The 23471-nt window shown below is 42.1% G+C and overlaps 1 protein-coding gene across 2 annotated transcripts in view; it reads left to right on the forward strand.

Annotated features, from left to right (window-relative positions):
* The window catches only part of FAM135B (family with sequence similarity 135 member B), a 165310-nt gene that overhangs the window by 24931 nt on the left and 116908 nt on the right, over positions 1–23471 (forward strand). For both annotated transcript variants that reach the window (XM_040588336.1, XM_040588335.1), the window contains exon 3: positions 16401–16480. In XM_040588336.1, coding sequence (XP_040444270.1) covers positions 16401–16480 — 80 coding nt within the window. The remainder of the gene's footprint in view (positions 1–16400; positions 16481–23471) is intronic.

Below are 23471 nucleotides of genomic sequence, written 5' to 3' on the forward strand. Positions count from 1 at the left end.
GTTGATAGTCGAGCCTCTGAACTGCCTGCAGATCAACAATGTGCTTTTAGGATGGTCCGGTCCAAAGATTAGCCCAGTGTCAGATGGCATCCTGTATTTCACAAGATTCTCTGCTAACCAAATTAGCAAGGTACAAAATACACTAAATTGAGGCACTAAAAGTCCTGGCTGTCACTAATCTTTGCTATTTGTAGGAAAACAGTTAAAGTGAGCCAGTGAGGCTTTAATTGTCTAAAGGTAGAATGCCAGTTTAGTTGGGTGGAGAAAGAATAAACAGATTAGGATTACTTCATCGACGTCCATCCATACTCTTGTGATGCTCCTGATGGGAAGAGCATATTCGTAAGATCAGGCTATTGCTAGAATTATTATCTAGATGAAATTAACATTTACTCCACTATAATGAAACACCAAGTTTGCTGGCTGAGGTATCATCTGAGATTCTTTTTACACTTGCCTGTGATAGAAGTATAAGGAGTCCTGGCTCCCTTTGGAGGATCTCATGTTTGATAAAAAAATTCACATATCTGTCATTAGTCCCTTAAACGCTGACATGAAGATCCAGATCCACAGAGAGGCTTGAGTCTGATGGTGTTTAGTGTTATCACAGCAAATGTTTAGGTGCTTTGATTTCCAGACTGGAATTTACAAGTCCACTTTATATGATATATAGTGAATGTATGGAACAAGTTAGGTGAGTCCTTGTATTCTGAAATAGGAAAAAGGCTAAGAGAAATATGAATTTGTAGCTCTGCCACAGAGAATTCACCTATGTCAGTTGAGTCCTCAGTTTTTATTCTTACTTCTGCTAATGCTTAACATACAAAGCTGATCTGAGATCCAGTTGAATTTTTTATTCAGTGAGAACAGGAACAGCCTCAGCAGGGATGAAAATAATACCATATGGATAACCACAGAGAAGAGAAAAAGATGCAGATGATCTCACATATGGGAGGGAACTGGACCTAGATATGGTTTGACTTAGGTTACAGAAAAACTGCAGACAAGTGTAGCAGCACTGTCTCCCCTGCAATGAGTCTGCACAGAGCTTGACTGAGCAGATGAGATACTGAACTTCAGCAAAGTGTTCAACACCGTTTCCCACAGCTTCTGCCTAGACAAGCTGAGAAGGTACAGACTGGATGGTGGGTCTGTGAGAAACTGGCTAGCAAGCTGCACCCAGAGGGTGGTGATCAATGTGTTTTCTCAGACTGGCAGCCTGTCACATGTGGGGTCACCCAGGGATTCATAAAGGGCCCCACACTGTTCAACATCTCCAAATGATCTGGGTGATCGGATTGACAGCAGCCTCACCAGGTTTGCTGATGGCACCAAGCTGGGTGGTGAGGTGGACATGTCAGAAGGGAAAACCATCTTACAGAGAGACCTGGGCAGGCTGGAACAGCGGGTGAGCAACAACTGTATGAAGTTTCACAAAGACAAGTGCAAAGTCCTGCACCTGGGATGACCCAACCAAAGAGCCCAGTACAGGCCAGCACCTGTGGTGGCTGGGGAACAGCCTCGCTGAAAGGGACATGGGGGTCCTGGTGGACAACCAGCTGAGCAGGGGTCAGCAGCGAGCTGCTGCAGCAGCGAAGGCAAATTGGATCCTGGGCTGCACCCGCTGGGACATTACTAGCAGAGACAGAGATGTGATCACCCCACGCTGCTCAGCCCTTGTCAGGCCCAAGCTGGACTGCTGTGCTCAGTTCTGTCCTCGCTATTCAGGAAAGATACAGACTCAAAAGAGTCCAAAGGAGGGCCATGACGGTGATCAGAGCAGGGCTGGAGAACCTGACCTGTGAGGAAAGACTGATGAATTAGACTATGGAGTAGCAGCGGCATTGTCACATCGTTATATGAGCAAGTGCCGTGCACAGTGCCCGTGCGCATGAGGTAGCCCTACAAGCCCTTCCATCCCTGGATGCTGAAGAGCAGCCGGTGCCAGCGGCCCACAAACCGCCCCGCGCAAACGGTTTGTCAGCCACTGCGGCCTCGTGAGCGCCCCCCGCCGGAGCAGAGGCGGCCCCCGCTGCTGCTGACTGGCAAAACCTACGGCTGCAGCGCAACGCTTAGAGACCGGCGGCTGGCCGCGGATCCAGCCCGTTTCCGAGCTTCTAGGATATACCGGGTAGCGGGGCTGGGGGCCTCTGTGAGGCGAGGCCGGGGCTGCCCCGGTCCGGCCCCAGCCGGCCCCAGCGCCCCCCCGCAGGGCACAGCTGAGCCCCTCAGCCAAGCCGGGGGCGCCGGGGAGGGGGGCAACAGGTTTGGGCAAGGGCCAGAGGCGGCCCAGGCAGAGGAGGAGGCAGCCGAGGGGGGAGCAGCAGCAGAGGCAGCCCCAGGCCGCAGCAGGAGGAGGGCAGGGGGTGCCGCAGGCCCGGAGCAGGGCTCCCCTGCAGCCCTGGCGAGCCCCCGCCGGGGCAGAGCCCCAGCCCGCAGCCCGGGGAGGGCCCCAGGCCGCAGCTGGGGGCTCTTTCCTGCAGGAGCTGCGGCCCTGGAGAGCCCCGGCGGGAGCAGGGGGTCCCTGAAGGGCTGCAGCCCGGGGCAGGGCCCGCGCTGGAGCAGGGAGACGGGGCAGGCTGCGGGCCTGAGAGGGTCAGGGACAAACTGACAGCGACCCCCATCACCTGTGCCATGTGGCAGGGAGAAGGAGGTGGAGGCGCTGGGAGCAAAGGCGTAAGGTTGAGCCTGGGAAAAAAGCGGGAAGACAAGTCAGGTGTGAAAGAGTGGCTGGCTGAGCCTAGGAAAAAGGAGTTGGTGGGGGTAAAGTGATTTCGTTTCCCCCCCCCTCAACATTGTATTCAACTTTTAAATATCAGGAACTTAATTTTATCTAAATAAAGTCTGTTTTGCCTGCAGTGGTAACTGCTAAGTGATTTCCCTGACTTTGCCTTGACCCAAGAGCTTTTTTTGTCTTCCCCTCCCCTTGTTCTGTTGAAGCCCTGGAGTGAGGGAGGCTGGGCGAGTTCTGGCAGCGGGCCCAGGTTAACCCACAACACCTGGGTCCGCCTTCAGGTGTGCTTCCTTTGACTGAAGCTGAGTGATGTTGGCCTGTTGTTTTCCTGCATCTCTAGCTGCAAGTTCAGCTGTGATATGTCCTAATTTTTACTGATCGAATTACATTTCTGTGGTTCTGTTTGGTCTAATAATGCTTCGTTCTCTTTCGTCAGAAGTGCTTCCTCTTCTGCCTCTAACTGTTCCTTTAGCACTTGATCAGATCTGTTTTCTGTAGGTACACCATACCTTCTATCATCCAATTTAAACAGTAGAGCAGACATCTGAATCAGGTTATTGTACTGTTGCTGTTGTTATTTGTCTTCATTTTGTTTTAATTCTGTTTTCACTTTCTTAATCTTTTTATAATTGTTGTTCCAACTACCTTGCAGTCTTTGAGACTTCAGTATCTCTCTTCTCCAGGTCTTGTAACTGTGCCACCAGTTTCTGTCTTTGTCACAAGCTGTAAATTCTTGATGATTTTGCATCTTTTTCTAATAAAAACTTATTGCATTCATCCATCTTCTACTTTTTTTCTGCTTTGTGTTCTCTAAGCATTCCTAAAGTCTTTGATGTTACTGTAAGTTTTAACTGTTCTACCAGTTCCTTCATTTCTTGCATCCCATTAATATTTCCTTTCTATAGCTTACTTATCCATTAATTGCCACAGTTTTTCAAGCTGTTTTTCAAGGACCAGAATTTGCTTGTTTAGATACACAGGCTCCAATTATTACTTAGCCAAGTCCTGATTTTTATGCAGTTGTTCTTCATGTCCTACATCCTATTTTTTCATTTGAGAGAGAACTCGAATGGTCCTTTCCTGCCTGACACTAAAGCTGTAATTTCTCCTTTGCTAAAAATTTTACTTCCAGTCATAGAACATATTTATAACAGCAGTCAAGGGGTTGCATTATTTCTTTTACAGTTTTGGGGCATATAACTTTTTTTATTGTCTTGTGGAATTGTACAGGATATGTAAAATGTCAAAAAACTAATGCTCTGTTTGTACAAAAACTATACAGTTTTTGCTCTACATTCAAATCATGAAACACTGAAAAGCATACATTTCCTAGCTGTTGTTTGAATGTTTGTTTCTGATTCTGTACTGAGATCTTTAGTCTTTTAGAATAGGAATACTGCCTCTTTTTTATTATTATTTCTTTATTTGTTATATATATGACAGAGTCATGTCTTAATCTGTGTTTACATCTCATAGGAGTTACCCTCATAAATAAGGCTGTCTCTTTGAATTCGGAACTTCATTTTGAGAAGAGCTTAACCATTACAACCTCATTCTCTTTAACAGAAGAAAATCGAGTTTAATGAGTTCATGGAATCAGGCTTCAAAAGAGAACAGGATGAAATTCCTCTCTGGAACCCACCTGACACATCTTAGGAAATGGCTGTTAGAGTTCAAGGAGTGTCTGGATGATGCTTCTAGTCATAAGATTTAATTTTAGGTAGTCCTGTGAGGAGCAGAGCGTTGGACTTGATGATCCTTATGGATTCCTTCCAACTTGAGATATTCTATGATTATTGGATTTGAATGCAAAAAAAATATATCCTCCCTCCAAAAATACCCAACAAGAACAAATAAAGCTTCTTTTCAGCACGAACCACAGAAATAGTGTCTTTGTACTTCTGGGATAAATTTCTGTTTTCTGATGGGCACCTTAAGAATTCAGCTGGACCCAGACAGAAATGCTGAGTTTACAATGGGTGGCTGTTCTGAATTTCTTTTTGCTCTGGTACCAATCTGCCATCTCTGGGCTCAGTTTTATGCATCACTGCATCATCCTTGTGAAGTGTGCTGTGTGCTATTGCCAGATGCTTCAACTTTGCACCTGCTGATGCACCTGAGCAGGGTAGAGACCTGATGTGTTGGGTCAGTGATGTGAAGCAGGGACTGTAACACCAAATTGCTATGGGTAGAAGAGGCAGCAGTTAAGTGTGAATTCCCTCTTGGCTCCTGTAAATTTTGGGCCTTGGTGGGAGGCACTTTCCAATTGCAGTATGCTCATGTGATTCCTCTCCTTCCCTTGTTCTACCAGCCAGTCAGCAATGACTGAAACAGTCCAGTGATGGTAGATCAGTACTAGAGCCATGGCTGGCTGGCATCATGGGCTAGGACACCATCCTGAAACTGCCTGAGATACAGGCATAGCCATGGGACAAATCAAATCTTAAGCTGAGAGCATGCAACTTGACCTATCTGTGTGACTTTCTTCCGTCACAGGAAGTGTGCAACTTGTATGAGACTTCCAGATATTTGAACTGACTAATTTAGTGACAACAGAATTTTGGGATCTGCTGGATGGACTAAGTGTCGTAACTTGTCCTAGGATTATGATAGAAGCTCTGAGATATGAAAATATTTGTATAATTTTTAAAGCAGTGGCCTCTGAGAAGCCATTTCCTGGCTATCATTTTCTGTTGTCTGCTGTTTCTAGAAGTGGGATATAAAACTTAAGAAAATTTAGTGTAAATAACAGTATCTCCAAATCTGCTTGTCCATTTCAGTCTACAGGCATTACAAAAACACTTTAGAACTCTCATGAGACACCATATTTGTCTTACTCTAGTAAAAAAGATGTAATATAAAAGTTTGAATTAAGAAAGGGAAAGAATGACCTTCAGGAATATTCAGCTCTTCTCATGTCTATTAAAGGATTGCTATAGAGTGCCTCTTGTTTGCACCAGAACAGTTAAGGATTACTTATCTCTCTGAGATTATCACAGTGTAAGGTTTTCCAGATGCTTTAGTTAAAGAGCATAAAATCTCTTGATCTCTAGCTGTTTGTATATTGTAAGAGCAGATTGAAAAAGCTTACTACTTGACTGTGACACTAAATTAAACTATGTTTTCAAGGTTTCTTATTGCTTTGAGACAAGGATATAAGTGCTCATATCCTTATTTGGGTCCTAATATTTCTACCCTTTCCTTCCCCTGTCTTTCTTTTCTAACAATAAAGAATGTTTCTTTTATTTTATTCTGCTGTTCATCATGCTACTTCCCACTCCTCTTCATCCCTGCTTTACTATGCTATCTGAGAGGGAAGTAAAGGGCAAATTGCTTTAAGAGTATGGATATGGGACCAAATAAGCAGCATTGCTGCTTTGATGAGCATAAAAGGGCAAGAGCCCCTGAGGTGAGCATAAAAGGAGATGTAAAGAATGCTGGTTGGTTTAATTGTCAGATAGCTGCAGAGATGCAAGGGCTGGAGCTTTTTTGGCCTGTAGGGTTACAAGTTTCTAAAAGGAAGAGATGATCTGATGAAATCTACAAGAAGATAGAAGTATAAAATTGATAGAGGTTGTGGCTTACCTGGATCCGAATGAAAGCCTTGCCTCAAAAGCATCAAGTGGCAAGTGTAGGCTCCGATTCAGTAATGCACTGAAATACGGGAGCTGTCCTGTTAACTTGTGTTCATTCACCAAAATTTGTTTGTACCTTTACCATGTTGTACCCAGAGCATTTGGCTGTTGAGAGCTTCCAGCCCTAAACCCTGGACTTAGGACACAGTGTTTGATCCTGGGAGATCCTGAGCACCTTCAGAAGATGCAGAGAACCTTTGCATACTGTTTGCTTGGGTGAGAATGAGTCACACCAAGTACCTCTCAGGTTTGCAGAACTGGACAGGATTTGTTGTTAAAACAGGATTTTCTGTCAGAATAAAAAATCAAAGGAGGTTGCCATACATTTGGAATTTAATTATTTCCTCTTATTGAATGCACAAACTCCCTTTGTAATGCTTCCTTGTGCCTGCATGCTAGTCTCCTTGTAGGTGAGAAGTTCACTTTCAGTAAACCCACTGTGCCTTCTAACTAGCAAAAAGGGCTACATTACTTACTGTACTGCAAGGAGGGTATGGATTGCCCTCCTCTTACACTTTAGATGTACCTTCATAAAAATGTTAAGACCCTAATAATAAAACTGGGGTGACAATCACAGAAACTTGATCTGACAAATGGCTGTGGTGTCTGGAGTGCTGTGGTTGTGTTTGACTAACCTGTTGCCCTGCCCAGGCACAGCAGCTGTAGGCATCGCGGAGAAAGCTGCCAGATAGACCTGTCACCTTGTTCAGTCTGTGTATGAGACTGAGCACTGATGGCTGAGGAAAGCTTTCCTTTTGCCACCTCCAATGGCTTCCAAAGTGAGGGGAAGGTGCCCTGGCTAAGGTGTTCCTCCTACTGCCAAAAAGGAGGGAAGGAAATGCTGATGGGATTGAATGGTGATGGCTGCTGTGAACAACCACCTACTGCCTCCTGGTAGCCCCTGTGCCACACATGCTCGCTCCTTTTCTCTGGGGCTCTTTTATACCCTGCCAGGAGCCTGTGGTAGAGCATCAAAAAGGCTTCTTGAAACAGCATTTGATTGAGAAAATGTTTGAATCGGTGTTTGTAGATGTGTGTAGGTTCTTAGGAACCATCACGTGTTTTGAAATAAGCTTGCAATGTAGTTTCAGAGTTTAGATTTTAGTTTTATGGGGGGTTTTGATCACTTTAGAATGCAACAGAATAAGAATTATTTTCAATTTTTTTGAATTTAATAGTGCATTTAAAACAATAAAAGAGCTTTATAATAATCCACCCTGTATTCTTTTCAGAGTCAGTTTACTTCCAGCTCCTCTAACAATGAACAAAATGTCCCTGTTTGTATGTGATTCTTTGTGGCGCAGTAGCATACACTTTGCTTGCAAATGCTTGCAAAATGAAATATTCTGCCCTTGTATGTAAAGAAAAATATTTTTGTAATTGCAGAAGTTGGGTATCTGTGCTGGGTTAACCTTGGCTAAGGGCCAGACTCCCACCCAGCTGTTCATTCAACTCCTCCTCAACAGAACAGGGGGAGAAAATAGGATGAAAAAGCTCACGGGTTGAGATAAGGACAAGGTCATCACTTACCATCACAGGCAAAACAGACTTTATTTGGGGAAGGTTAATTCAATTTACTGCCAATTAAAATACATTTTGGTAGTAACAAAGATAAACATTAAACCAACACCTCCCTCCCACCCTTTCCTTGGCCTTTGTCTGGAGCCTGAGGAAAGGAGGCTCAAGAAAGAACTGTCTCCCCACCACCTTCCCCCCACCCCGGGCTCCCGGCCCCTCTCTTCCCCGGATGGGGCAGGTCTGGGCCGTGTGCCAGCCCGTGTGAGCCCCTCAGCCCCGCTCCTGCCTCCCGCCCCGTCTCCCTGCTCCAGCGCGGGCCCTGCCCCGGGCTGCAGCCCTTCATATACGCTACCCGGTATATCCTAGAAGCTCGGAAACGGGCTGTATCCGCGGCCAGTCGCCGGTCTCTAAGCGTTGCGCTGCAGCCGTAGGTTTTGCCAGTCAGCCGCAGCGGGGGCCGCCTCTGCTCCGGCGGGGGGCGCTCACGAGGCCGCAGTGGCTGACAAACCGTTTGCGCGGGGCGGTTTGTGGGCCGCTGGCACCGGCTGCTCTTCAGCATCCAGGGATGGAAGGGCTTGTAGGGCTACCTCATGCGCACGGGCACTGTGCACGGCACTTGCTCATATAACGATGCGATGATGTCTCTGATACTTTATATTCTTGATTTATAAGCCTGCAATCTTGGGTGTAAAATTAGGACCTTTCCCCATGCATTCCTGCCAAAGAACTCACCTAAACATGTATGTACAAATTAGGCAGTAAAGGAAGGAGGGATAGATTAATACAGTGCACAGCTGTTTGAGTTATGCATATTATAGATCTGTGGAATATTATTGACTCTTAAATATGTAACCTAAAGCATTACCACAAGCAAGGGAAATCCTCCATTGTTTGATGCAAAGTTGCAGAATTTTTTATGACTATTCCTCTGATTTGTTTCACTGAAAGGAAAAATCAACAGTGGTCTGGTTGCCTCCTTCACCCAGGCTTTCTCCCTGTATCTTCAAGATATGTATTGCTTTTCAGTTTTTACATTTTCAGCATGAAGCTAACTGAATGTGAGGCGCTTTTTTTTTTTTTTTTTTTTTTTTTTTTTTTTTTTTTTAAGTTTCAGCCCCTACTGTCTGTATGGAGAACAATAGTGTGTTTGGGCAATTACTGCTTACTGTTTTTCTGAGAATCAGCCTGGATGATCACAGATGTTTCCTCTGTCCTGCATGAACTTCTGGAACATGTAGCAGGCAGCTCTCAGATGATAACACACTTGGGAATCCTGTTCTGGGGATCATCAGTGCAGGACAGAAAGGTCTGGTAGTGTTTCTAGAGAGGGAATGTGTTTTTTCCAGCTGAAAACCCTGAGTTCAGACTTTCCTTATGGTCAGTGAATGTCTTGCGTAGCAATTTGAGGTCTCTTCTCATGCTGTTTTCATGAAGACATCTGTCTTTTTTGCTTGCCTGCAAGGCTTTTTTGTCATTGACTTCCAGAACTGTGTGCTGCCTTGGCTCCCCAGGAGCAGTAACACAGCAAAGAAGTTTTGCTGACAGGAGCTGCTGGAGGGCAACTCCAACATTGCTCTCAGGAGCAACAGAAACTCCAGGATGACCGATCAGGGTCAGCATACAGCTAGTTTGAAGTATGTATTACCTTAACAGTTGTTTATTAAAATGTAGCCTTATTTGGGATGATTTTTTAAGCCTTGTAGCTGTTCAGGTGTAATTCAAAGCAGGTGGAAGCTATGCAGATTTGAAGTTGTCTGGCTCCCACAACAGTGTTATTGAGTCAATCTTTTTCATTTCCATGCTGCAGGAATGATCAGGGAGAAGCACTCTGATCTGTTGGGGCTCCTGGTGGGACTGGTTTGGTTTAGTAGTGTGATTGCATTAATACGATCCAACAAATTCCTTCTTTCAAACTAGTCACCCCTTCTTAACCTGGGCTTTACAATGTCATTACCAGTCAATGGCAGGGGGAGATGAATAGGCAGCTACTTGTAGGACTAGATGAGTGCTGAGGTGCTCTAGCATTCATCTGAGAGGAGGAAGCAAGGGAAGGATGGAGTCCAAAGTGTCAGTAATAGGGCTGGTACCAGCCTGCTCCCTTGACATGCCTCTCTGTTGGTTTTGATGTAAATCCTTTGGGATTAGGTACTGCCCTCTGATATCGTTAGACCACTAGAGATAGCAAGATGAGGTATCTGAAGCTAAAACTTTTTATTCTACTAAAATTAAATATTTCTTCAATGAGTGAAATATAATAATGCAGTCATTATTGGGAGGTAAAAAAACCCTCTACCCTCTGCACCCTATCTGATCATTAAGTGAGCACTTAACATCAGAGAGTGATCTTGGTGCTCCCGAGAGGAGGTCTGACCACTGCAGTGCCAAGAGACTGAAAGGTGTCAGTAGCTCTGCCCCTTGAAGGGAGAGGCAAGGGGAGGCTGTGTGACCCAGCCCTTCTGTCAGTGGAGTCAGGCTGCTGTGGGAGGCTTTAACGTCAGCGTGCTAGGTGAGTCAGTACAGGTCATCAGGGATTAATATGTGCCTGGGCACAGGAAAACAAAGTGAATATTCACGTTACCTATTTATTTTTAAGGAAGAGCAATTCACAAATGGCTAGTGCTGATGGCAAATTCATTGCTACTAGGGTGACCCATGCAACCTGTCTTGCAAGAGTGAACGGGCTTGGAGTGGTATGCACTTCCTACATAAATAACATTGGTCCTGCAAATAAGAAGAATCCATGTCAGATAAATCATTTGGAAATTTAATGAGCTTCCCCTAAAAGCAAATTGGCTTTTTCATTCCTGTTTCTGTTAGGAGGTTGTTTCACAGTCTTACTCTTTTGCCAGCTACAACTTCTTATGCCTAAATTGCATTTATTCATGTGCAGTTTATACGTGGTTGTTCTGGTGCCAATGTTGTACTTGTACCTCACTCTTCTTCCTTCCTGATGTTTTTAGTCCCCATGTATTTATAGATGGAGAGGGGATCTGATTGCTCTGTGTTTTGCTGAGTTAAGTGTGCCAAGTTCCTTTAGTTCTTTTCTTAAAATCAGCTTGCTGTTTCCTGATCTTCCCTTCACAGCGCCTGTTCCACATTAGCTGGCAGTTTTCCGTGGTCTCCCTACTTTACTGAAGTCTAAATAAGCTTTTCTGTACTGCTGTTGTCTTTAAAAAGAAAAAAAAAAAACCAAAACAAAACAAAAAAACCCCACCACAAACCAACTACTCAAAGAGAGGTACTACCTAGCCTACTCTAATGAGCCAGACTTAGCCTAATTGTAGCAAAACAGGAATTGTAACTTCTTATTTGTTTCCCAATTATTCTTTCCTTCAAAACCTACCATAAAGCTTTATGTTTTTCTGGTGCCATGCTCAGGGACCCATAGTGATGTCTCTTTCAGCCCCTTTACAAAATGATTGTTTAGCTCCTGCTCATCACCATCCCTTCTGTACCCTAATGGTTTTCTTGGATTTGGTGTAAACCTGTTACCAAGTGTAGTTCATTCTCCATCTTCGTCTCCACTAAGCAAGCTACCTTGGTGGTGATCTTTTTCAAAGCTTTGTACTCCTTCCCTTTGGCCTTCCTATTTGTGCTCTTCATTAAAAAAAAAAAAAAAAGGCAAAATAGCTTGTTATTTCTCAATTATCATTACTGTCAGCCCCATATCACTATGAGGCAGTCCTTTTCTGCACATATGTGGTGGAGGACCTCCTGTAACTATTTTGGTGGCTTTTGCAATGTTTACCTCAACCTGAATTTCCAGTTTTAGATATAGATTTTGACTTTCCTGTTCCTATTCTTTGTAGCTTTCTCATGCCTTATATCATTTTGGAGAGGTTCATTCAGCTGGACAGAGATAAAGCCCTTGTCTGTAGGCTGTTTTCCCAAGCCTGAAATGCAGACAGCAGCTACTTACACAAAGAGGGACAAGCAATGTCTGTGCAATTGCCTCCACCCAGGAAGCAACCCAGCCTCAAAGCTCTGCTACCACACAGTCCACACAGCAAATGTTTCACTCGGGTAAGAAGAGGTCATGCAGACTTTCAGAGAGCTCAGACCACTAAACTGATCCTTCTTGCTTGGGTGGATTGGAAGACACTGATGAGGATGATCAACCTGTGAGGCTACTTGCTAATGAGAGTATTTAGAGCCAGCTGGAGACAGTTTGCTTAATTCTGAGTATGGTCAGCTGTACCTGTAGCATTTCAGCATGATTTACACCATTTCTTATTCAGCCAGTACCTCACTGTAACAGAATGAGTGGTCTTAGCATGTCAAAACCATTTTCCATCTACCATCCTGTTAGCAGGGACTGAGCATAGTATTCAGTTATAAAACAGTGTGGATTTCCATAGAGGTACTGACAAAAAGAGTGGAGTTTTTGTTATTCGCACTCACATTGATATGGTTCTGTTTTACATATTGGTCTCACTATAATTTATACAGGCACAACCAAGAGGTGCGTAGGGCAATGGGTTGGGGAAGCAAAGCTATTTATCTGTGTTTGCTGCTGAAGAAAATGTGGGACTCTGTGTCTTGCAGTGTCCTGTATTTTAATCAGGTAAACCCTCCTCATAATGCACAAACTATTATGAAGTAACATTCAACTTCACGGTGTGGGAACAAGTAAATTAATTTTTATGCTTTTGCTTAGGCACAAAGTCACTGTTTGGCAATTTCTCCCTGCCTGCAAAGACTCAGAGGAAGCTCTGAGGAGGTATGGATAATATTTGCCTGTCTTAAAATGTCTTATTACTTACTTATTGATATGTGGCTTAAAAATAGGAAAAAAACCCAACCCACCAACAAACCAGGTAATGGGTTTTATTCGGTCTCCTGTGTGCAGGTTGTTTATTTTAACAGGACAACAAAAGTTCTGGTGAAACTCAAATGAGGATGTCTTTATCTTTTTCTGGCCACCCAATGTGAAGCTGTTCTTTGCTCATATTCTGCTTGTGATATTGATAACCTTCTTTGGAGCAGTTAACATTTTCCCTGAAACTTTCATTGAAAAATGACTTGTTCTCAAGGATTCTCAGGGAAGCTATTCAATTTTAAAAGGAATAAACTAAAAAATTGTGAGCATTTCTATTTTTATTTAATTTTTAATTTAATCTTTGGGTTTGAGCCATTGACACTTTCACTGCCCTGTGTGTTAATTTCCATGAACGTCACCGGGGTGTTGGGGGACTTCAATCTGAAGTCCTCTACATCAGTGTCCTTCTCTGCCATTAATCTATTTGAGCAACAGTGTCACTACCTTGAGGGGCAAGGCAGTGAAATGCACACATATGCATAATTGCACAGATATTGAAACTACAGGATATTCAGAAGCCTCTTGTTTCTTCTGGGCATAGGACCACTCTCTAAAGTCTTTCTTTAGGAGGAATGTATCTAATTTCATGATGGTGTATACCAGAGTTATTTTATGCCATTGCATTATCAAGGCCAGACCTTTTGGCATCAAGTGCTAAACAATCTGCATTAAATTGTTTATTATTAACTGATTAGTGTCATTCTTTTTATTAAGAATGAATACACGTTCAATTGCTTAAAAGATCTAAGTGGCATTTTTGGCTGCATTCCTTAATATTGCAGATCTTACTAGTCTCCAGATTCTCTTTACATCTGGACCTTTAACCTTAATCTGAGAGTTCCTTAGGTTTCTATGACTTTCCTGTGCATTTTTTGTTTTGAGCCATTAAACTTGGTGAGTACACAGGAAGATGTCTATTTATGACTTCTACAGTTTCTCTGACGTTCAAATACATTTGCCCAAATTACGGAGATGAACAGGGAAAGGTTAGAACAAGATGAAGACCTAGCTCCTTTATGTCATTACACCTAGTCCATTTTGCAAAGGAAATATGGGTGGAAATAACCTTGTTATGAAGTCACCAGTATTGAGGGATCTTCATGTAGTTTGGATGTCCAAGGTTCTATTGTAATCAGCAGTTCTGGTCTGGGGAATGAGTGAAGCTAAGGTCTGTCCAGCATCCTCTTTTAGGAGTTGAATGTCTCTAAGTCTACTGAGAGTTTCGACTACATGGTCATTGAAACCGGCACCTTAGGCACCTATGTATAGCCTCCCTAGTTTTACGTGACTTAATCTGGAGCACCAGCCATGCCACTGGAAATCAGTTTCCTAATGACAGTATTCAGGGCTCCTTGAGATGCTTCTGAACATGAAGCGTATGATGAGGGAAGACAGACATTATCACAGTGTGTCAGTAGTTAGCCAGTTAGATATTTCCTGAAGAAAAGGCAGCCTGTGGAAGGGTACACGTTGGAGCAGGGAATGTGTGATGAGGACAGAGTGGCAGAAAGGGGCTGTAATGTACTGTAACTCCCATCCCTCTGAGCTGCTTGGAAGGAGACAAGTCAGCAAGTGAAGCTGAGCCTAGGAAGAAAGGGGTGGGGTAGTGGGAGATGTTTTAATGTTTGGTTTTGTTTCTTACTACCTGGTAGTAAATAAATCAAATTAATATCCACCAAGTTAAGTCTGTTTTGCCTATGACAGTAACTGGTAAGTGATCTCCCTGTCCTTATATCATTCTGGGTTTTATGTTGTTTTCTCCTGCTGTCCTGTTGATGAGAGGGAGTGAGAGAGCATGTGGATGTCAATTTGACCTTTAGCCAAGGATAACCCACCAGTTAAGCACCAAAATCTAAAAGAGGTAACCAGACAGTTATAGGATGTTATTTTTAGAAGTAAGTCTAGTGGAAGAGACACAGAGTAAAACATTAATATCTGCATTCCAAGGAGTGTCCTGTTACACTACTGTGGCAATCCTTCTTTAATACCATGTTGCTGTTATTTAGAAGTGATTGGATTGTATGGGTAGTCCAATTAGGGTATTTTTGCCAGTTAAAATACTGTGTTGCATATAACTGTAATGAACATACTAAGGGCCTTAAGCATAATTCTTGCACCAGTTCTGGAAGAAATCAGGAGCAATAGCATTAATTAAAAACTCCTACCAGAGTGCAAGGGCAGCATAAGGGAGAGAAAGATCAGGCAGTTTAGATTCAGTTGCTATTGTTTTTGACTAGATATACTGTGTGTATTTAGAATCTGAGCTTCTTTGATCTTCTTTTCTGAAAACTAACATGTAAATGGAGAGTTTTCATACCCACATTCTTGCCTAAAAGAGATATCTAAAAATGTCAAAGGTTGTGCTAGTGTTATATCCAAGTTGGCAAGGATCTGCCAGTTGGAGTAGGTACGGTAATGTGAGCTTTCAGCTATGAAGGACCATGACACAATTGCCTCTGAAGTTGGTTTTTTCTCCCCATCAAACCCCTTTCTTCAGCTTTTAACTTAGCAGCAACAGATCTGGTTTATCCATGTTACACCCCTAGCAAAGATTTTATTGGTAAGTGTAACCTGTATGAGCTGTACATATATATTTATATATGTACATATATATATATATTTATACAGCAGTACACAGAAAACAAGTTGCTTTAACTGTTCATTTCCACATATGGTTTTACTCTTCTGAGGAAATAAATCTGCTAAGTGTCAGAGCATCTTTTGGTGTTGGGCAGACCTTTACAGTTCTAATTTAACTTTTATTTTTGTATTTAGAAGCTTAGGTAGAAATCAGGCTAAAAATATCTGCAAGCGCTTGTGCAATACACAGAATTTTTAAACAAAGAAACAAAAGGTTTAGGAGGGAAAATGCAGAGAAAGTGGGATTGACATGAACATGGTGTTACAGCAGGTTAGTGGGAGATCTGCAAACAGGTGGAGGTATTGCTGAGCTACAGTGTAGTGGGTTAGGTACTGTACACTGCCTCTTATTCTTTGTTCGTGAAAGTGGTGATGAAGGAAGACTGGGATGAGGGTTTTTCTCTGCTTGGACGGAGCTCATATTTGCAAACTTTAGAAAGTAACCTGCACCATGTGATACTTTAACCGGTGAAATTGCTGATGTCTTCTTTTTCTTTCTTCATCTAACAGTGATCACCTGTGGAATAGCAAATCACTAGAATACAGCTGGTTTAGTTATGTTTAATGGTAATGTTTTCATGATCTGGTAGCCTCAATATGGGTCAGCAGAATGATAATCACCATGTATAAATTGAATTTTCCTCGATGTGAGTTTAGCACATTTGTTGTCTTTTCACTGAAGTTTCCTCTGTCCTTGTTTTGTATTAAATTTGTCACTCCTTGTCTGATCTCACTGTCTTTTATTGTAGATATTTCTTTATGTCTCTTTTCCCTACAAGAAGCCAAGAGCTTTTCACAATCTTTCCTCATTAGTCATACACCAGGCCATTGTGCCCACTGTGCCTGCTGTAAAATAGGAGGGGGCCTGATTAAAATCAGTATAAACCCACTATAGGTAAAACAAAAAAACAGAAGAGAAGACTTAGTATTTCTGGGCATGCTTGTTCTCTTGGGCAGTTCTGTTTGAGTGCAGATGCCCAGGATGGGTTCTCACAGAATTTTATGTTTGATCAACCTATCTAACAGCATGTCATTTTTAATTCTTGCTCTCCAGGTATTACCAGATAAGAGCTGGACTAAAGATCCCATCCAGGATTCCCCACAGGCTCTTTGCTACAATTGCAGGACAGACAGGTAAGCAGGTCCTAGAGAAGTGACATGACTGGAAGTGGGACAGCATGTAGGAGGAGAGTGTGTGTGGGGAAGTGGTGAGCCTGGATTTGGATCCAAACCTGGATTTTCCTAATGGTTAGTGGCTGCTCAGCTCTCTGTTCTGGTATGGGTTTGCACTAAATTGGACTAGGATTTTGCTGCTTGTGTCTGTCAGAAGAGCAGAGGAAATTCTTACCATCCTATCTGCGAGCACTCTGTTGTGTATGTGGCTTTCCTTGCTGACAATGGAAAGAGTTGATTTACTATTCTAAGTAATTTCTGGATGAAATTTGTTTCAGTATGTAGTGGGTTGATGCTAGCTGGATGCCAAGTGCCCACCAAAACCTCTCTAGCACTCTCCTCAGCAGGACAGGGGAGAGAAAATGTAACAAAAGGCTTATGGTCAAGATAAGGACAGGGAGAGATCACTGACCAGTTACCACCATGGGCAAACCAGACTTGACTTTGGAAAATTAATGTAATTTATTAATAATCAAAATCAGATTAGGATAATGAGATAATAAAAACTAGATCTTAAAAGACTTACACCCCCACACACCCCCGCCTTTTTCCCAGGCTCAATTTAACTCCTGACTTCTCTACCTCCTCCCTCCAAGTGGTGCAGGGGAACAGGGAATGGGGATTGTGGTCAGTTCATCACATGTCTCTGTTGCTCCTTCCTTCTCACACTTCCCCTGCTCCAGCGTGGGGTCCCTCCCCCAGGAGACAAAGTCCTCCATGAACTTCTCCAACATAAGAAGCATCCCAGGGGCTACAGTTCTTCACTAACTGTTCCAGTGTGGGTCCCTTCCATGGGGTGCAGTCCTTCAGGCACAGCTGGCTTCAGCATGGGTCCCTTGTGGCGGCACAAGCCCTGCCAGCAAACCTGCTCCAGCCTGGGCTCCTCTCCCCACGGGACCACAGGTCCTGCCAGGAGCCTGCTCCAGTGTGAGATTCCCATGGGGTCACATCCTCCTTCGGGCATCCACCTGCTCTGGGGTGGGGTCCTCCATGGGCTGCAGGTGGATATCTGCTCCACCATGGACCTCCATGGGCTGTAGAGGGACAGCCTACCTCACCATGGGCTCCAGCACCTGGAGCACCACATCACCATCCTTCTTCTTGGCATCTACAGAGTTGTTGCTCTCACATATTCTCATTGTCTCTTCGCTTGCAGTTGCTGCTGCAAAGGTTTTTTCATACCTTCTTAAATACGTTATTGCAGAGGTGCTGCCACCATCACTACTGGTCTTGGCCTTGGCCAGCAGCTGGTCAGTCTTGGAGCCGACTGACATTGGCTGTATTAGACACAGGGGAAGCTTCTAGCAGATTCTCATGGAAGGCACCCTTGTAGCCCCCCCCGCTACTAAAACCTTGCCATGCAAACCGAATACACAATGTTAACAATAGCTTTTAGAGAATAACTTACAGAGTCCTTTTGACTTAATATTGTGCATGAAGGAATTAAAAATGCGAGTGCCTGATTAATGAGTTCCTGAACTTGGATATCACATTTTGGTAGTTTTACTTTTTACATTTGACAATTCTTGAGATTAACATTCTTTCATGGATTAAAGGTTATCTTTTATTTAAGTAAAAATGTATTTTCCAATTTGGAAGTCTGGTTCAATTGGCAGTACAAAAATATTAGGCAAATTATATTTGTATAAAATGCAAAGAGCTATAAAAAAATATGAATAAATGGCTTGAAAAATAGTTCCCAAGCTCAGTACCTGAATAAATAAATTTATTTGGGAAATAAATGAATAAATAAATGTTGTCCAGGTTTGGAAAACCTCTTAGTGTGAAAAATCTCCAAATAAGAAAAAAAATATTATTTTTCATCCTGTTCCAGTGTAATTAGCCCTTAGCATATCCAGAATCCCCTGGAGTTCCTTTGCTCTCTGGGAATGTCCTCAAATTGCAGTAGTTTCTGGCATAAGTAGTCTTGCACTAATGAAATGCTCTCAGTATGAAGACAGCTAAAATTTTACTTTCTAGGGGCAAAAACCCCTCAACAAAAAATAAAAAAACCAAACTACTCCTATTCTGCATTGAACCAGGGATGTCTATATTATTTAAGGAAGAAGCTCAACTATTTTCTGTACTTTTTATTCAGATTAGTATGTTCTTCTGCCTGATACATCTTCAGTGTCCTATCTTCTTTCACCTGTGCTAGAAACAATTCCTGTAAAAGCATGGGCAGGAGATAGGCAGGCAGTGTGGTTACAGGATTAGCAGCTGACTTTCATAGTACTAATGCAATCCAGACTGGAGTCTAATAGCTTTATAGGGCTAACATCAAGACAAGGGGTATTTAAATTGTTAAGGCTTTAAACAGCTTTTCCTTGGCTATCTTCGCAAGTACTTCTTAATTGATTTCATAGGTCTGCAAGACAGCATCGTTTAATGGGACTGACCTTAAAGGCAAACAGGCCATAATGTTCTTTTTGTTCTTATGCCACTGATCACTCTCAGTAAGGGGATGGCTGGGATAGGACTAATTAAATTGCTGTACATGTTTTAGTAAGACACCCCTATTAAAGCAGTATTACAACAAAACAAGGGTGTTATAAAATAGTGAATAAACTCCTACCTCACCAATAGGAACAAATACAAAATAGGTGCAGTTCATGAGTGTTTCCTTATCAGGTTTGTAGGATCTTATGAGAACTGAGAATATATTTTGAAAACCATTATGTAAATTTATAAAGTAAAATCTGTGATATTCAGTAATAAAATATATAAGAGGTAGCATTTATCTTCCAGTGCATGTGGCCTTTTTATTAAATTTTACAGGATTTACAATAAAACCATGGGAACTGACAGCATTAGCGATGTTTGCTTCCCACTACAAGTTTGCTTCCCACTAGATGTTTGCTTCCCACTAGATGTTTGCAGCAACAGAGCCCAAAAAAAAGAAGTAGTTTTCAAGAATTCAGCAGAGAGGAAGCTGAAGCCTGTATCAGGCATTCCCTTGGTGTTTGCCAACCAAATCTGAACAGCAAGAACTCCATCCATGGTGCAGGACCAACAGATTATATAGGAATCTTTGACTACTTACTGTATGTTCTGCATGTTGGCAGCATCCTGTCTACATTGTGGGAAGGGAATGGGCTGTGTGCCCCAGCTGAAGCAAAGGGGAGCCCTGTAGCCACTGCGGTTTGGTCGCTTAGGTCATCAAGGCTGCACATTAGCTTCTACTGAGTCAGGTTGTATGAACATAAATAAACCATGTAGCATATATACATATGCACATATAGATATATATTCATTAAAAAAATATGTACATTTCATTCGTACTCCTAAGCATATTTAGCAAGGTGGGTTTCCTTAAAGACAAGTGACTGGTGACTTTTTCAGCAGTGAGAAGGAGAGAGAACAAAGCTTGTTGTGCACTGTCTTCAGCTGCTGCCATGCAGGTTTTCAACCCCCATGAAATTAGGTTCCTGTCTTTGAATAGATACCATAACTGATGCAGCATGCTTTTGGCTTATAATGAACAAATTTTCCTCTCTGCTTGCTCTTGCGCAGCTCATAACAACACCTACTTCATTGGTCTCAGCATCAGTTCTGCAGGGCTGACCTAATGCAGACATATCTTAAAGCTAAACTCTAGAAATGCCTTTCTGAGTGGATTTATCCAGCTTTTGCCTCTGGTGCTCTTCAGCAGCCTGGCTCGTTAAAGTCACCGTGTGGTGTCTACCTGCAGCATACAGTGGGCTGAATCTGCATGACTCAGTCACGAACAGCTACAGGAATGGGCAAAATGAATATGCCATCTCACAGTAGCACATTTGTATAATTAAGCTCCTTGGCTGAGCTGGTTTATGATCCACTGTCTTCCATAAGTTTTTAGGCTACTGTATAAATTTAGGGACAGCGATTCATAGAAGTTATGAATACACAGCCATTCATTGATTTCCAGGCTACAGATACAAGATGAAAGACTGCAGGTGCTTATCTTAAAAATATATCCTTAAAACATGTTTACTTTCAAGTTTACCCATAAGCACACAATGATCATTGGTCAAAACACTAGGAGAAATAATGCTGGTCAGAAACAGTTGGGATTAGCTGTTTTATTTTGATTTCCTGCACCACCTGAAAGAGTGGAGAATGATGGAAACCAGAACAGTGTAGATGAGGTTTACTTAAATATTAGCAGCTTTATGAAGTATATGATGATGAATTACATTGTTGAAGACTTAGCGAAATCTCAGGAAAAGTATAAATTTTAATTTCCTCTGTGGTGTTTTGCAGTAGTCTACATACCACTTACATGCATTACTGTTTTGAGAGACAATTATTCTTTATTAGTGACAGCTGCAGTCAGGTTTTTTTCCCAAGTTCTGTTTTTAGACGCCATGCCTCATTCTCATGTACTGCAGCCATGGATAGCTGCTTGCTTATCAGCTTGCCTAGCTGTTTACCATACAGGCCAAGGAGATTGTTTTGGTGAGTGAACATTAAGAAAAAAACTATTTTGCATGGCATATAACTGAAGAAATTACTTAGGACTTTGATTTGTGTCCAGATTTCCTTTGTTTCTCCCATCCATATATCACATTAACAATTTTCAAAACTTTTCAAATAGGCAAATATTTTTGAAAACCTGGCCTGAAAAATCTACTTGCAAGTAATACAAAGTATTTAAGAGAGGTTATTGCCTGCCAGGCTAATCTGTATTAGTTTGTAGCAGTGTTCCATCTAATTTTAGTCAATTAAATTGGGTTATTGTCTAAAAGTGCAGAAAGCCAAAGACAGCCAAGGAATGCAGTTCTTTCTTCATCTATCTCATATAAGGCAGGGGAGGTAAGGTGCAATGTTTGTTCCAGAGAAGTCAAGAAAAAGTAGCTGTGACTGCCATTACACATTAACTCTTTTGGTTGGTGATTAGAGGTGTTTCATGTACACAGTTCAATGTTTTTTCATAAAATGGAATATCTGACATTAGGTGACAAGAAAAAATTAGCATGATTTAAATTGTGATGTGCAAAAATGAAAGTAGGAGTATCAGAAAATGAAGAATGTTGTTGTAACCCGTGTTTGTATTGTGCTATACAAGTTCATGATCACCCACACTGAATGCCTTTTCCTATAAATTAAACATTGAACTGTGACTACTTTGCACCTAAGACCTAATCTGAAGGGTTAATTATGTGTCTGATATATTCCTTAACTGTTTGTGCTTGTTTTTAATAAACAATTAGTGATCCTAATATCTTTATTAATGTTTGCATATCTCAAGTAAGTTCCCGGTAAAATAATTCTACTTTGATTATGAAAAGAAAAACCTTTTCTTGTAAATGGTTTCTTAATGCAAGTCAAAACAAGCATTTGCAGTTAGTTGCTCATTAGAGCAAGAAGAAACAGCACCATGACTTGTGGAACAGTACGAAATTGCAGTCATTAGTTTTAATAACTTTTTGAAAAGTAATTTCTGCCTCCATTAAGTGAAGATAAGCTTACTGCTTTTGAAGCATGAGAAAAGGGGGGAGAGTCATGCTTTAGCAAACACATGGTTTAGTTTTCAAAGCTTATTAAAGTAATCTGAAAGCAAATATGTATTTTATATATAGAATAAAGCATACTTGACAGATACAAATTATATCTTGAGGGGACCTTACTGTTAGAGAAGTTATTTTGGGGATGAGTTATCTTAGAAAACCTCATTAGCTGTGAGAGCAGAAGAAATGGTTAGACAATTTAAGAATTGTTAATCCACAATCTAAACAGAACTAATTCTGTGATATTCCAAGAAAAAAAGAAGAAAGAAACAGAGATGAAAAGGAGTAAACCAGAGATATCTCTGACTGACATGCTGCTTCTGGGGGCACATCTCAATCCTTATCCAGTCAAGGCCTTTCATAAATGACTCAAAGGATGGAAGCTGAAGACTTATTTGCAACTGGGAGATCTTCCATTGCAGACCCTGAACTATGCAGCACACCTTCCCTTCTCCCCTCCAGAAGCTGGGGCAGCTCACACAGATAGCGGTGGGGTAGGCCACAGTCTTGGAGGTGTTGAACAGCATCCCAGCCCAGTACTGAGACCTGGCCAGTGGAGAAAGCCAAAACTAGGAAGGGCCTGTAAGCACCAACACATTCCACAAGTCTCTTCCCCTAGGCAGTGAGTCTGAGACACAAAACTTCATCTTCAGTGGCCACCTGAAGGCCTCAGCAAAGCAGAATCCAGTTGTTCAGATGCAAAGAGCCAGCACAGTATTTCTGCTGCTTGAGGCCAAGAATGAACTTCAGCTCTGTGGTTAAATAGATCATACAGGCTTTTCAGACCTCCCACCCTGGTGTGATTTGAATCTTCACAGAGCTCCCTTCTCTTCCAGGTTTACTTACATGTCTCTGATTTCCCCACACAGTGGTCCTTGCTGCCTTCAGTCTAATGTAAGGTTCAAACTTCCAAGTCCTTTAAAATCCACCACTGCTCTAAACATCAAATAGAGATTTACACTAACTCGGTACGTAAATTGCATCCAGACAACTATTTCCTCCTGCTCTGCACTGATGAAAAACGATGTGGTGGTCCTATCATGATGTCTCATACTTTAATCAGGGAATTTTATCATCTGGATTAATATTTGGAATAAATATATCAAGTGTCAGCTACACAGGTGACACAACAAATTAGTATTTTGTCACCTAAATTTCTGAAGCATAGAATTATTTTCAGATGCAAATTTTTTAACTGAACAGCACTCTTAGAGAACTGGCAGGGTTTAGAAACAGAAATAAACATTACAAAAAGCATAGATTCTGTTTGTTTTAACAAAACATCAAGTATTTAAGAAAGCAAAGAGAAAACTTTCTGCTAATTCTAAGTGGGTGAGCTATTTTATCATCTCACATTTCAGCATGTCTGAGAAATGAACTTTAGTTTATAGAGCAATACAGCACTAAGAGACTGCGTTTATGTTAGGATATTTCATACAAGGAAATTAATAGGACATCTTGCC

This window comes from Falco naumanni, chromosome 3 (genome assembly GCF_017639655.2).
Source record: "Falco naumanni isolate bFalNau1 chromosome 3, bFalNau1.pat, whole genome shotgun sequence".
Taxonomy (NCBI): domain Eukaryota; kingdom Metazoa; phylum Chordata; class Aves; order Falconiformes; family Falconidae; genus Falco; species Falco naumanni.